Source organism: Anabrus simplex, chromosome 7 (assembly GCF_040414725.1).
Source record: "Anabrus simplex isolate iqAnaSimp1 chromosome 7, ASM4041472v1, whole genome shotgun sequence".
Classification (NCBI taxonomy): domain Eukaryota; kingdom Metazoa; phylum Arthropoda; class Insecta; order Orthoptera; family Tettigoniidae; genus Anabrus; species Anabrus simplex.
The window spans coordinates 83,220,516-83,236,548 of NC_090271.1; the positions used below are offsets into that span (position 1 = coordinate 83,220,516).

General features: G+C 38.6%; 1 protein-coding gene across 3 annotated transcripts in view; it reads right to left on the reverse strand.

The window, feature by feature from the left end:
* Window positions 1-316: 316 nt before the first annotated feature.
* Window positions 317-16,033, reverse strand: part of LOC136877277 (protein FAN) — a 320,909-nt gene continuing 305,192 nt past the window's right edge. For all 3 annotated transcript variants that reach the window (XM_067151194.2, XM_067151193.2, XM_067151192.2), the window contains 3 exons: window positions 9,862-10,003; window positions 3,728-3,837; window positions 317-1,958 (listed from right to left, as the gene is read on the reverse strand). In XM_067151194.2, the coding sequence (XP_067007295.2) occupies window positions 1,861-1,958; window positions 3,728-3,837; window positions 9,862-10,003 (350 nt within the window). In that variant the 3' untranslated portion in view covers window positions 317-1,860. The remainder of the gene's footprint in view (window positions 1,959-3,727; window positions 3,838-9,861; window positions 10,004-16,033) is intronic.

Consider the following 16,033-nt stretch of genomic DNA (forward strand, 5'->3'; position numbering starts at 1 on the left):
CCTTGGTCAAGTTATTTGTCACTATTGGTAATCACACCTACCTATAATGAATTTTTGGAGTGGTGCCATTCTGTTATGAATTTCAGTCAATGGCAGCAACTGTTGACATGAGTGGAATGTAATATGACAGGTTTTATAACATTTTGCTCAATGAGTAAAAATATATTTTGGAGTGTGTTGGTGGGTCCCTAGCTTTGGCAATGAACACATCACTATCCTACAAGTAACATACAGCAAGTTTTACCAACATTTCTCCACAACATAGCCAACAATAAAACACAAAGAAAGATGTACCATTACTCTAAAACAATACAGAATGTATTTCCATAACAGATATATTAAACATTTTATTTTAATAATTGTATGTACATAAGAACTAATATGATCCCTAGTCAGTTCCCTTCAGAGTAACAAGATATATAAAATATATTGTGCTTTATTATGAACATAGCTATAATAGCACATCTAGTTCCATTTTTATTCACTCCCCCAGCATAGAGTTTAGAGAATTTCTTATCTTTAGTTATTACATTTCATTCAAGATACAGTTCAGATTAGTGTGTAACTAAGAAACCTCTTCATAAAGGCGCATATGTGTGTAAGAAAGAAAAACAACACACAGTTTAAGAAAACAGAACAAGCCAACAGCACTACACATTCATCATCAATCACAGTTTGGCAAACTATTGTAGGTACAATAGTTTCATATTCTTCAATCATATATACATAAATAAAGATATTATAATTGTAAAATTACTATAATTCATGTGAACTCAATAAGTTATTATTCTCATCCTTTGAGATGAGAATATTAAGTTACTGAGATTACTGAAAATATATTGTATCAAAACAATTCAATGACTGGACAGTGGAGAGATTCCTTTTAATTGATTTTGACATTGCATTATTTGCACAATGTAATTATTAAGAATAAAATTGCATAGTTGGCAACTACTGAGCAGCAGCCAAAATGAAATAATCCACATCCTGATTCATTCTGGATACCTTTGACAAGGGATTGTCCAAAGAGTTATGCCTCTTGAGTTGCAAGCTGGTTAAGAAAAGGGTTATTGAGATAACTAATGGAAATGCTTTCATTCTTTCCACTAGCTCTGGGGTTAGTTGGATCCTTTGTTTATGTGACTTGCATTGACTGTTTCTGTGAAAACATCAGCATGCAAAGTGGTTCTGCTCAATAATTGGCAGGCAATTCTAAATATCTAGGTATATTAATCATACACAATGCAATTAGTATCAGTACTTTTAAGATACCATTCACTGGAAGGACTTCTGGTAAGCAGATAATGTCAGTAGTAAGAAAATTCTGTTGTCCCTTCAGAAGAATCTAACCACAAAAGGCACCCTTTTTATTATCAATTTTTTTGAATGTAATGTTCCTTCATTTACTGGTAAAATACCATGAACAGTGGAAATCTCTCACATTTCACTGAATACCAAACTCGTCCTACAGCCATTGCTTTGCTCCGTCTAATTTCTATCTCCTTGGAATGTGAGGGGTACATTTTGAGACATACTGATTACATAATCAATAAAGATTTCACTTGGCTGCAATAGAATGATAACAAAGACTGAGTTAGGTCATTCATGTGCACATTTCACAAGCTTGGAGCCCAATAGAAAGTTTTCTTTTTTACGGTAGTATCACAGTATATCTCCCCTGTAACATTCCTATTTACAAAATTGAGAATTTTTGGCAAAGGAAAAATTGCAGGCATCACCTTCACTGGACAATTCTCATAAAAGATAATCCAGCATGAAATACAATGACAGTCTTACAAGAACAAGCTTCTGATCTTCAGAAGTAAGTACTATTCTCTGTTATGGCAGTCAAGTGGACTGTCACGATGCAGCCGGTTCCCACACCACTATCCTGCGATCTTCACCCCCAGTCACCACCACAGAACCATCCAGAGATACAGCTATGGATACCACTGGTCCTGGAAAAGAAAAAACAAAAGTAGATAGAGTTGAAAGAGAACATTGTAGTCAGTTTGTTGACTGACCTGTTCCTAAGGTAGCTGGTTCACTTCTGGCAGAGTTTGGCAACATTTGAAGGTATTTATATGTGATGACTCTGTGTCAATGATATTTAACATATTGAAGAACACTTGAGGGACAAAATTCTGACACTTGCTTCTCCATAGATGACCAATGTTTAACATATAAAATTTCCTTGGAATATTCGTGATGAAAATAATGTGAGCAAGGCGAAGCAACCGTGGCTTTGATGCATGTCTATCAAGATGGCAGCTTCCAAGCAAAATAAGGAAGAAGAGATACGGAAGATTTTAGAAGAATGCAATGACACAGAACTCGAGATGTAATGATGATTGGGTTGAAAATGACAGTAGTTCGTGTGAGTGAAGAATTTGTCAGTGACAATGAACAAAATACTGTTTTACCGGCAAGAATGCCATTGCATGTTAGGCTTGCCAATGATGTATCACCAGCTGGTTTTTTTTTTTAAGGAAAATAAGTGGCAATGGAAGCATGTAAGAAATTCTCCACAGAATAATACTTGCAGTGTTATTGGTGAAATTGATGCTGTATTTGAAAGATAGGAGAAGCTCCTAGTGAATGAGAAGTTGTTTATGCATTCCAGACTGAACAGTTTTAGGAACAGAGTTCGGGGAAAGCAATGGGGACATTTTTAATCTAAAATACCTCCAACCTCAGTGAAAAACATTTCATCAAGGAAATGCAAAGCCTGCGCTGCCCGTGGGTTGCAGAATGAACAGTCTTTTAAATTCCAAAAATGCCCGTTACCCTGAGCTGGGACCCATACCAGGCAGAACACAGCACATAAGTGTGCCCTGGGACTCCTCGAGATAAGGCTGCCTCTAAAGAGGGGTCCCTACCAGCTATCTAGAAAGTAAAGGAATATGTATACCAATGCTGCTCTAGCAATATAAGTAATGGAGAAAACGAACAAACAAGTGACAAATAAAAATCGTGCAGGAAGCTAGGAACGACAATAGGAACACATACTGTATATGGGTAAACACAATGACTCGTCTCTCATCTTCGAAGATCTTTCTCTATACGTCTCAATTTGCATCTCTTTGTTCCTCTCTGCTACTTATATTGAATCCTTGGGTTCCGTTTCTCCTTTCGTTTGTCCAGTGTTTCTAGTTTTTTTACTGTCTGTATTTTCCTCTGTTTATCCAGATTTTTCTTATCCCACACTTCCCACATCAAGATTGTCAACATGGCCCTTGAATGACTGTTGAAGCCTGCTCTTTTGATAAAAATGGGAAGCAGAAATGAGCTTTCAGAGGCTGAGCAGAAATGGATGTAGAAGAACTGGAATTGGAGAGAGAGAGAGAGAGATAGAGAGAGAGTCAATCTATCTGAAGACTGCAGTGTATGAAAATGTAGAAATTGTCCTTTAGTGTTTGCTTTCTATTTTTTCCTACAATGACTCTATAGTGGGAGAAGTGTGAAGAAATACAAAGACAAACTGCGTTTCATACAATGCAAGCTTCAGAAACAGGACTCTCTGCTCACCAAATCCAGCTGGTGGATATTATGAAGAAGAATGATGGGTTTCAAGTATTTCAACTGAATATTTTAGGAATAAAAAACCATTCATAGCTGGACAATGTCCTGTGAAGTATTCATTACCTCACCTATATCAGGTACACTACACTTCATTCAGTAAAGGAATACAAAATCACCAAAACAATCAATACAGTAGCAAACTTACCAGCATGGGCTTGAATCTGTTTTAGTAATTCCACTTTTACTAAATCCCAGATGTACAAAGTGCCAAGGCTGCCTCCTAACAGCAAAGTCAAGCCATCCCAAGCGAGGCATCTGAAAAATATATTTAGATTTACAAAAATTATTATCAAAAGCAGAATCAAGATGTAACTTTAGAGAGGAAGCAAGACATATTGAATGAGATTATTAAATACAATATGTGTTTACATGTATGTCCTAGTCTCTCCACACTGTCATTTTTCCTTTATGGCTGTTCCTATCCTTGTTCCTATCACTCTCTCTCTCTCTCTCTCTCTCTCTCTCTCTCTCTCTCTCTCTCTCTGAGTTAACCTGACAGCATGAAGTACTGTGATAGGTATGACATGTGCTACACGTTGGCAGATGTGGAGTGCCATACCCTTATGCAATGCGCAAACTCTGCATTATGCTACTATCTGTTGTAAGGATTATGAAATAAGTCAAACTTTCTTTTAGGTACTGAGAGTATTTCTTTGCTTGTGAACAACAGTTACAACAGCTTGGTAATAGTAATCTTGATTCCGATGGTAGTTCATTGATAAATCATATTGCTATGGTGGAAAGAAATGTGGAAAGTGACGATGATAACAAAGAACGTAATTTCGAGTCACATGCTTGCGCAACAGGTGTCTGGGTTTGGAAAGGTACATGTCTACTTAAGTGGTTCAGAGGGAGGCATGTCACTATGTAGATTAGAAAGTGTGAGCTATATTGCACCAAAACTGTGTGTGCATATCTGCTGAAAATATTGTTACAGCAGTTTGAGTATAATAAATTTTATACTCCTGATTTGTAGGGAGTAATAGCCTCTTCCCATTTTACTGAGTGATGACTGCTCATGCACTGAGGGGTTAAAGCATACCGGACAAAAAATTGGACCCTTTAGTGAATGGTAACTAATAGAGAATTTTTCGAAGTTGGAGCAAACAATAGTAGCAATTTGCCGTTGCATGATTTGAAGCGTCTCGGTCATCAACTGGTTCCAAAGCTGGGGAAGCATCCTGAAATGCCTGTGGTTACTCTTGACCTATTGTTTCATCTGGTCCCCGAGGATTTTACAGACCAAGAAAGGTAGGAGAGTCACTCGGTATCTTCATTGTAGAAGTCGGTACTAGTCAGTGGCAGGTCGGGCCAGATGCATATGATAATTATTGTCTTGAAAAATGAGTGCATCCACAGCTGGATTACTGGTGAGATATTGTACAAAAGGCACCACTTGTTTGTCAAGAAGCTGAAAGTAGTCTTATTGGTCCTAGTGAATATCAACTGTGACAAGAGGACCCAATGCAGTAACCGTGAAGCGCCCTCATCACTTAACAGGCACATCTCCTGCTTGTACCATGCCTTAGTCCGGCTCCATGGCTAAATGGTTAGCGTGCTGGCCTTTATCAATGGGTCCCAGGGTTGGGAATTTTAACCATAATTGGTTGATTTCCCTGGCAAGGGGACTGGGTGTATGTAATGTCTTCATCATCAGCATTTCATCCTCATCACGATGTGCAGGTCGCCTATGGGAGTCAAATCAAAAGAGCTGCACCAGGCCTCTCCGGAGGCCACATGCCATTATTGCCTTGCCTTAAACATGGAATGCTTCATGCCTTGCATTCTACATCTGGCATTGTTGCTGTAAAGGCAGACACAGGATACATCAGACTGTATTATTCATTTCCAGTCCTTTACTCTCAAGTTCTTGTGGCATTTAGTCCACAGAAGATGTACTTCTATTGTGCAGAGATGTTAGAAATGGCCTTTTACAGGGTACTCTATTCCAGGTGTGCAAGGAATACAGTTCTTCTTCTTCTCCTCCTCCTCCTCCTCCTCTTACCATGTCCTCATTGGATGTCGGCTGTTATCAGGGTGATCTGATTCTTGTTCTCAGCAACTCGGAAAAGATTGGGGATACTGAGCCCATACCATTCTTGTAGATTCTGTAGCCAAGATATTCTCCTTCTTCACCTACTTCTCCTTCCTTCAATTTTACCTGAAGGAGTCTATCACTTCAAATGATATGGTGGAAGTACTCAAGTTTCTTCTTTTTGATGTTGTGTACGACCTCTAACTCTTTGTTGGAGTACTTCAGTGCTACGTATTCCGTCAACCCATGATATTCTGAGCAGGCGTCGGTAGCACATATCAAAAGATCAAAGTTTTTTGGTGGTGTTCTCTGTTAGGGTCCAAGTCTCGGCACCATAAAATAAGATGGAAAATACACAACACCGAAGTAAATGGAGACTTAGATTGATCTTAAAGTCCCTGTTACAGAGTAGTTTGCTCATTCTTTTGAATGCAGTCCTTGCCTGTTCAATCCGGGACCTAATTTGAACAGCATTGTTCCAGCTGTGATCAAAAGTATGGTGCCGAGATACTAAAAGCGTTGGACTTGCTCCAGTGATGCGTCAGCTACTGTCAACTTAACACGCTGAATGACATGTTTGCTTATGATGAGGAAAGAGAACGTGCTAAATGAAAATACGTACTATTGGATATGCCTCTGGCAATGACAAACACAACTGGTTTGTATTCTCCATGAGGGTGTAAGTTTTTGTCCAATGTACTTACTTCTCAACATTTGTTTGTTTCTCTCTTATCACCAACACAGTCCATCAGAAGAAACGCAAAAGAATATTGTCGACTTTATTCCTTCTTCGGTCAGAGAGGAAGAATATTTCTATTTAATGAGATATTGTAGTCTGGCAATGGTGCTGGAGAAGTCAGGTAAAATAGTGAAGATGAAGGGAAAGTTTAAAAACAGAGGGAGGGTTGAAAAGGAGTGGCCAAGATTTAGTACTGTACAACCTTGTTACGAAGTTTTTACAGGAGACAAGGAAAAAGAACATGCTAAATGAAAAAAAAATGTACTATTGGATATGCGAATATAAACTGTCCAACAGGGATATGGAAAACCTTGAACAATTTTTTTTTTTCATCATGTCCATTTTACGTTGTGGACATACGGTAGGCGAACAGTGATAGCTATATCTACCGTTAGATGAGACAAGAGTATTAAAAGGTGTGAAAAACACGAGAGAACAAATATGAAAACCTTTTCCACTGCAGCTTATTAAATAACTTTTCCACTGCAGCTTATTAAATAACAGCAGTGTATTAAATGAAAACATCTGCGCCGGGCAAGTATTATTACAGATCACACTCTTTCTGAAACAAAAGTTAGTTGAAGCCTGATATTTCAACCATGATTTACCGTATTTTTCAGTCCATACAACGCACCATGATATTTTGATGAAAAGGAAAAATATAATTTCACTGTATTTTCAAACAAAATTTTACAGAAATAATTTAATATTTTTCAGGATGTGCCCTGAAAGAGTGTTTATATTTTCCCAGATTCAACAAGTGATTTTGTTGTTTTTGTCATTCACGTATCATTTTCGCAGTTGGTGGAGATCCGAATTGTCTTTCTGCTCTCCTATTACTATGTAATTTTGCGTATTCCACAACTTTTAATTTAAACGCTATGTTGTCAGAACTGTACAACTGACAATTGTGAATGGTAAATTGAGGTGTGTCATAGCAAAGTCAAAAATCTCCACTTTTTAGGGATTTCCTTTTTATTCATCAATGCATTCTTAAATATCGTTACTTCATGATTATGGGTGTAATTCACTGCTAAATCACCAAAATCCCACTTAAAACGTAATGTTAAATTCTGTGTTCACAGCAAAACTAGCAATCTCCTTTCTTATATTCATAGCAGACACAACAATCTCCACGTCATCTAATAGCGAACCAGGTTGTGGTCACATGACCATTTTGCAAACAAACAGCATCATCTCTGTATGCTTGTGTTTAGATTATTGTGATTTTAATATTTTGTTTGTGCTTTCTACTGTTATACTACGTAATGGACCAAGTGTCACCCAGCGAGTCTAGAAAGAGAAAGGCTTGTCCTGCAAAATGAAAAAGATCTATAGATAAAGGAGTCAAGGTATGGAAGAATTAATTTGCATATAGTCCGTAACTGCAATTTAGGTTTGTTACAGTTTGTGTAGGCTACAATTTAAATTTAGGCATGTCTCGGGTAAATTATTTTACTTTCTTAGTTTACTAAGGTAACGTGTGTAGATAGTGTCCTGATTAGGTCTTCTTCTTTGTTCAGGTACAAGCCAAGAGGTCTCCCTGAGTATCCAACCTGTTCTCACATGTTTGGAATGCTTCAGTGACGTCAACTCACAATGAACGATATTCAACGTGCTCACAGAACATATTACAGCACAACAGATAAAATGAAACAGGATGCAATGATTTTGAAATATTGTAAATCAGTACCAATATGACGTCGACCGAAGACAAATTCAAATTGTGATAAGAAGTTTCATACTAAGTTTTACATAAGCACAGTTGGGAAGACTTGATCCAGGTTTGTTCAAACACCTTTCAAAATATTTTGGGTGTTAAAAGAAGCACAATTTATATTGTACTCAATAACTTTTGGAAGTCTGGTTCTCATCCAAACGAAAACCGAGGGAGAGACTATAAATCAGAGAAGTATAGTAATAAAATGGAGAATATGAGGACAAATTGGGGCAAATATTCATGTATAGGACAAGGAGTTAGGGATTGGTATAAATTTTATCAAGGGAAATGTTCAATAAATTTCCAAGTTCTTTGAGAACGTTGAAGAGAAAGCTAGGTAAACAACTGATAGGGAATCTGCCACCTGGACGACAGCACTAAATGCAGATCATTGGTGACTGTTTGACGGATTGATTGAGATCATGTGATGTGTATTGTATTACATCACAGTGATGCTAGTTGGTTGAGCCTGGGGTAGCTGATAAAAGTGCTATGTGAGGTACAGTGGCAGGGAAAAAAAAAAAAAAAGTTCTTATTGTAAATTCACTTGCTTAAAAAGGTAACACCCATGACCTTGTAGTAGATACAAATGCCTGCGCCAAGTGCACGGTTTGTAATGAGAAGCATGTAAGATGCATTACAGCTAGCAAGAGCACTGTTGTTCCAATATAAGATGTGATAAGGAACCAGGTAATTGAGGGGCTTGGAAGTAAATAATGGTAAGGGTCATGGCATGTTTAATAGCAACCACAAACTTGTCACCATTGTGATTTGCTTGTGGTTACTATTAAACTTGCCATGTTCCTTAGCATTATTTACTCATTAATTACATAATAGCACTCCAGAGTATCAAAGACTATAGGAAGAGAACAGAAAATTGCTTAGATAAAATACCAAATATGGTGTATGATGAATTGTTTAAAGAGTAATGATGCAACTGTTCTTAAATCTGTTAGGACAACTACTCACTGAGCGAATCCCAATAACTGTGTAGATGATGCTTTCTCACAAAGGAGGAGACCAACAGGCTTCTACAACAGACTGGCACTGACTGCTTAAATGAAAATGAAAACTTACAACCTGTTTTCCAGTCAATGACCGGGTCAGGGATGGAATGGATGAAGCCCCCATCTTCTGGCGAGGATATGAATTGTGCCGGCTGCCAAAGCCTGTCACACTCCTCTGGGGCAATGGTTAATGAGTGACAAATGAAATGAAATGAAATGATATTGGGGAGTGTTGCTGGAATGAAAGATGACAGGGAAAACTGGAGTACCCGGAGAAAAACCTGTCCCGCGTCCGCTTTGTCCAGCACAAATCTCACATGGAGTGACCAGGATTTGAACCATGGAACCCAGCGGTGCGAGGCCGACTCGCTGCCGTCTGAGCCACGGAGGCTGACTGCTTACAGATCGACAGGCTGTATGATATGTAATATTAATCTAGAACACATTTCTTTTAGAACCAAATATCTAGAAAATATTCTGTAGTTTATAAATACATTTGGATTCTTTCTTAATTACATTTATTTTGTAAAACAAACTATCATACTGGAATTCATTACACAGGATATCTTTAAATACAGGAAAATTTGTGGGGATTACAAAATGTAATATTTCTTTCAAATGGAAATGATGGTATTTCAGTATTCATTATTACAAGATTTCACTGTCATATCTCATCTCTAATGAAGTTAATATAGAGCCACCGTATATTTATACTATAATGAAAGACACATACAGGTTTAAATAATTCTGAGAGTAGTTCTACAGTAATAAGCCCAACCTGAGTTCTTCGTCCAATGTTTTAGTGTAGACCTGCATGCCTGAGGTGAGGTCCAACACTTTGAAAGAGCAGTCTTCTCCACATGACACAAGTTTACTATCATCAGGACTGAAGCTAGTGGAATAAACTGCACCTGTATGACCTGTAACAATTGATTTATCAGTCCAATCAGAATTCACTAAAAACTTACTCCAAGTCGAACATCCTACCTTCTGAACATTATAACACAATATGTCTGGAAGTTACATTCACCTGCAGTGAACATACAGAATACAAGGGTATATGGAAAAAGAAAACATTTCCACACAATTGGCAAAAATGAATTATAATATCTACTTTCAAGAATGGACATAGAATCACCATTAAGCAGAAAGAATACCAAAGACAAGAATTAGAGAAAACACAGAAATACATGCACGTTACTCTTGGTTTGGCAGATCCTTAGTGACATCTCACAAAGTACTTGCGTTTGGAATAAATATCAAAGAACGCACACTGCACTTTAAAAGAAGAAACTGAACTGTATGTAACCTGTTCTGGTTTCTGTCAAGAAAGAAGGGATATGACACAATATGGTAGGTACAATTCCATTTGGTAAGAGATTGTTGACCATGGGTTTTATTTCTAGGACGAGTCCAAAACAAACTTAGAGGACCAAGCAGTGCACATGATCTGGCCAGTTAGGTATACTGTACAAGGTGTCTGAGAAGTCCCCGTACCCCTAGTTTCATACGTTTCATATTATAGTGGAGTACTTACATATAAAAACTATGAATCCAGGGAATCTGTATGTGCACCATCATGCCTTACACAGAGTTCTATCCGTCTCCAAGTCCTCATTGACATCTTGCAGAGAATCTCAGGAGTTATGGAACGAAAGGCTTCCTCCACACTTTGGCGCAATTCTTCATTAATCGTGTACCAACGTTGAGCCACATGGGACTTGATTATTCCCCATAATGAGTGGTCTGGCGTGGTAAGGTCCGGGCTTCGTGGTGGCCATTTCAACGGGGCTGGAGATGTTGGTGAGCCACGGCCAATCCAGCGGCCTTGAAGTTCATCAAGGAACTCGCACACCTGAATAGCAAAATGTGCTGCAGCCCCATCCTGCTGTAACCACACAACCCACAATTCCCTTGTCTTGAAGCTGAAGTATTAACCAAGATTGTAACATATACAAATAAGATTTTCCATTCACATACCCATCAAAAAAAATACGGTCCGCACAAGTGACGTGATGATATCCCGGCCCATACCATAACATGAGGGGGGTTCCTTTCCAACTCGTGCACACAATGAGGATATTCCTTAGACCAGAAAACCACATTCCTCCTATGTGAACTGCGATATACTGCACATTCATCGGAAAATAACACTCTTGAGCGAGACACGGCAGTTGGGAATTGTGCCAACAAAGCACGGCAGGCTGCAACTCGTTGCTCCATGTCATTGTCAGATAATTCATTCACATGCATCGGCCTAAATCCTTTCATTTTCAAATCTCTTTTAAAGTGGTCATGCATTGTTGACTTCGGTATTTGAAGTTCAGCTGCTCTTTTGCGAATGGATTTCAATGGAGACTGCTCAATTGATCGAGCGACAGCGGCACACATATGAAACTAGGGGTACGGGGACTTCTCGGACACCCTGTATAATTATAAAAATATTGTATTTGTTATTGAATGTTGAGACAGTTCTCCTTTTGTATGTAATACTTAGTTTTTATCATCTATGATCAAAGAATTGTGAGATTCAGAGCAGTATGGTTAGGTCTTATGATTCAGCTCTCCGTGTAGATAATTTTCTACTATCAATCTCAAGTGCTCTTCCACATGAAAAGTTACAGCAGTCGTCAACTGTTTCAAGCGTGCATATGATTGTTCAGTCCTCAACCCTCAAAAAACCAATAACTTGCCCCAGGAACAAACCTTCCAGAGTTCAATATTAACATATCTAACTTAACAATGGAAGAGACCACTTTTCATACCTCTTAACAGAACAATGGAAGAAACAACCACTTTTCATATCTTGAGAGCATCTTACCTAAGTGATGTACCACGGTAGAGGATCTGGAAAACAGACTCCATGCAGTCCATGTGACATTTTGGACAACTATCCCATAGGGCCATTATAAACAACACCTAACGGTTCGTACCAAACTTACAGTCTACCAAGCTGTTGTAATCTCAACACTCCTTTATAGATATGAATCATGCACCCTGTACCACTGTGATATAAAAAAATATTTGAATACTTTGACTAACAGAAACTTTGTTTCATCATGAACCTTAACCCTTTGCTGGTCCCCATTTAAAGGCGGATGCCCGGCCATAATTACTGTGTTTTCTGACAGAGTCCTTTAAATCCCAATAGGCACAGCAGCATAAATACCACCCTTTAAAAGAAAATAACTAGAAATCAAATGAATAAAGATATAAATGTAATTTCTTTTGCATTTTGTTCCTACTGCAAATGATTAGTGCATATAAATGTGTACTCACCCTAATTTTGAACATCCAGATTTCACTCCTGATGGTATTCCAAAAAGCACCCCGTCCTGCACAGTGGTAGATCGCACTGCTTACATTTGAATGTTGTTTGTTTGTCTCTCCCAGAAGCTGCCCTATTTTTAATTTGTAAACACAAAGCACACACACTGGCACGACGAGGTATCTTCATAAGAGAATGAAATAATTTAGGACATGGACAGCTAATGGGTAAACTACTTTTCCTGCCCATACGTTTGCAGGACGTGAAGTTTCCGATCAGTTGTTGCACCAAGTTGCACCGGAAGTTCAGCTGTCTGTTTCCATGAGCTGTGGGAGCTGGTCCATTACTCATATCATAAAGAATGAAACTGTTCGCAATGCACACATTGATCACAAAATGAAAAATAAATTTTCACCATTTTTTAGACGACTGCCCAACCCTGTAGTATTCTCTTTTCTGATCACTGATTGTACACGCCACCCATATATTTTGTGTAATTTATGACAGCAAGAGGACACACAATTTCTATTTCTTCATTGCCTTTACCAGTTTCGTTTCAGTGTACCATCATTCACAGAATCTAAATTTGTTGACAGCATAAGAACAGTACGTTTATCTTGCCAGACTGTTGCTGTTACACCCTCATTTTGCATTTTCCTACATTCTCCCCGCTTGAGTTTCAACTGTGCAGGTTTCCTAAACTGATCACGTCAACCCTTTCTATTTACCCTCGTTGTCGCACGACTACAGGTGTTACGGGTTAGCAATAATTTCATCAGTTTTGCAGAAATGAAAAAGTTATCACAGTCAACGTGATGCCACTTTCCCCAGTATAACTCTGTCAGGTGTAAAACCACCTGCTCTCCTAATAATAAATTCTGGTCCCGTGTTTCTTCCCCTTGTAAATCTCACATTTCAGAAGGTAGCCATTTCCATTGTCAGCAATATCCCATGTTTTGATACCCTATTTGGTGAGTTTCCCTGGGAGGTACTGTTTCAACATAAATCTTCCCTTGAAACCTATTTTAGCTTCATCTACTGCGAGTTCCTGGCCAGGTGCGTACAAAATTCCAAATTTTTCGGTAAGTTGCACAGCTGGTCTTGCTTTGTACAGAATATTGTAATGTTCATCTTGTGGTGTTGGCCTGTTTACATGGCTACTTAGATGTAAATATTGCCCAAGTTTCCTAAACTGTTTCACTGTCATTGCCTGACTTACTAATGAGCACATGCAAGTCTCCTAGGAAGTAATCGTCTATTTCAGGTAAAACAACCAATCCCGTACAAATTAGAACTTCTACATATGCCCTTATTTCATCAGCATTAGTGTCTTGCCAGGTAGTACCAACAATGCCAGTTTTTCTTTATAAATATTTGGCATGAATATTTGTCTGCTCTGTTACTAGCTCACAAAATTCCGATCCCACAATTCAAAAACATCTTTTTCTCAATTCCTGGAAGGTAAATCGTGATTTGGACCGGTATTGTTTTCCCATATTTTCAGTTCATCAAAACAAATATTGTGACTCCAGACACTAAGTAACATTTCTTTGTTGCCCTGTTCCTCGATCTTCACATTATCACTACTACAAAGCTCACCATCTCCACTAATTTCTAACATATATTCAATTTCGCATTCTTTTGACACAACTCCCCAATTAGATGACATGGTGTGAACTAGATCAAGAATAATCTCTAACTGAAAAACGATGTTTATAAAGTAGGTCTGCTTGGGAAATACACACAGGAAATGCTGTCAATAAGTTCCTTACAGCTTCCTGAGTCAAGGAAATACAGTGTGGTTTCACAAGACCCTTCAATATATCTCTCAACACACTTTTAAAGAACGTGTGACGAGCGTTTTGGAGCATTCAGAACGGCAGGCGGATGATAATATTCGAGTGCTCTGGAGCATTAGGGACGGCAAAGAGTTAAGTAGCAAGGCTCACCTCCAATTTCACAGTTCACAAGAAAGTGTGTATTAACTGTGTGGGAACTATCATAATTGGCTTAGATGGACATTGCATGTACGCTGTATGAGGGATACTAGGCTTCATCGGTGTATCCTTTATGGTGTATTACCGCACCACGAGACCCCGAGTTGCCCCCCTGAGACATTATAAAAATCAGTTTAAACCATGAAGGTGAAAAACATAAACCCCCAAACCTGAGATGCACTTGTCAAGGGTCACTTGTTTCAACATCAATGCAGATAGTGTGTTTGAGCAGGAACATCATAAACACAAGGAGATCAAATGACTAGCAAGCAAACTTCACCAAACCCAAGAGCACATGTTTTATGCAAGAATTGGTCTATTTAATTAACAAAAATCATCACCATCATGATTATCAATTCTTCACTCCAGCAAGCCGGGTGTGGGTTTCACGAGCCTCTTCCAGTTCATTCTGTTCTTCCACAGCTGATATTCTACTTTTTGCTTCCAATTTAGGTACATCACAGTTTGCAAGGTCTTTGAAAATTTGTTTTTCCCAAACATCATGAGGCCTCCCTCTGGGCCTCTTACCAACAACATTCTTTTCATAGCATGCTCTCGGCATCGTATTTGGTGCTACCCTTCTCATATGCCCACATCACTGTAATATGCTTAAACGGTAGGGTGCATGTGAACCCCACACATTGAAGATTAAAAGTAATGAATTCAAATAGTTTTAAATTGCCTTTGTAACAGGTAAGTTATCAACATAATATTATAAATTCAATGCAAAAAAAAAAAAAAAACATTCGCCAAAAATTCTAACCGTAATATAAATAAAGCATATGACAGTCACAAGAAAAGGAACTGGAAATAGCAGAATACTTCAAATACTTGGGAAGTGAACTGACAGAAAATGGAAGACTGGATATAGAAATTAGTTGAAGGATACAAGTAATAATAATGTTATTTGTTTTACGTCCCACTAACTACTTTTACAGTTTTCAGATGCGCTGAGGTGCCAGAATTTAGTCCCGCAGTTCTTTCATGTGCCAGTAAATCTACCGACACGAGGCTGACATATTTGACCACTTTCAAATACCACTGGACTGAGCCAGGATCGAACCTGCCAAGTTGGGGTCAAAACGCCAGCGTTTCAACTGTCTGAGCCATTCAGCCTGGCGAAGGATACAACTGGCGAGTGCCTTTTACCACCAGGTACAGAGATTAATATGGAATAAGGATGTACGAACAAAGGCTAAAAAAGTAATGTACGTGGGATATTACTTACCTATAATGACATATGCAGACAAAACCTGGACAATGACTCAGAGAGATGAGAGTATAGGCAGCTGAAATGAAATGGCTGAGTATGATGGTACAGAAGACAAGAAGGGATAGAGGGAGAAATGAAGACATACAAAAAGAGCTAAATGCACAAAATCTAAATGACAAACTGGAACAGGACAGACTGAGATGGTTTAGACATGTCAAGCAGATGAAAGAAGAAAGACTGAAAAGACAGATGACAGGGAAGAGAGGATGAGGAAGACCAAGATTACGATGGATGGAATCTGTGAAGAACAGCACAGGACAAAGGAACCAGGACTGTAACACAGTGTTGGCCGAGGAATAGTGGAGACAGGACGAAGTGGAGAGGAACCATATTTGCCCCCACCTGGTGTCAGCCGGAAAAGGGGAATAATGATAGTGGTGGTGATAAAAAAGGTAAAGTCGTGTCCTCATCC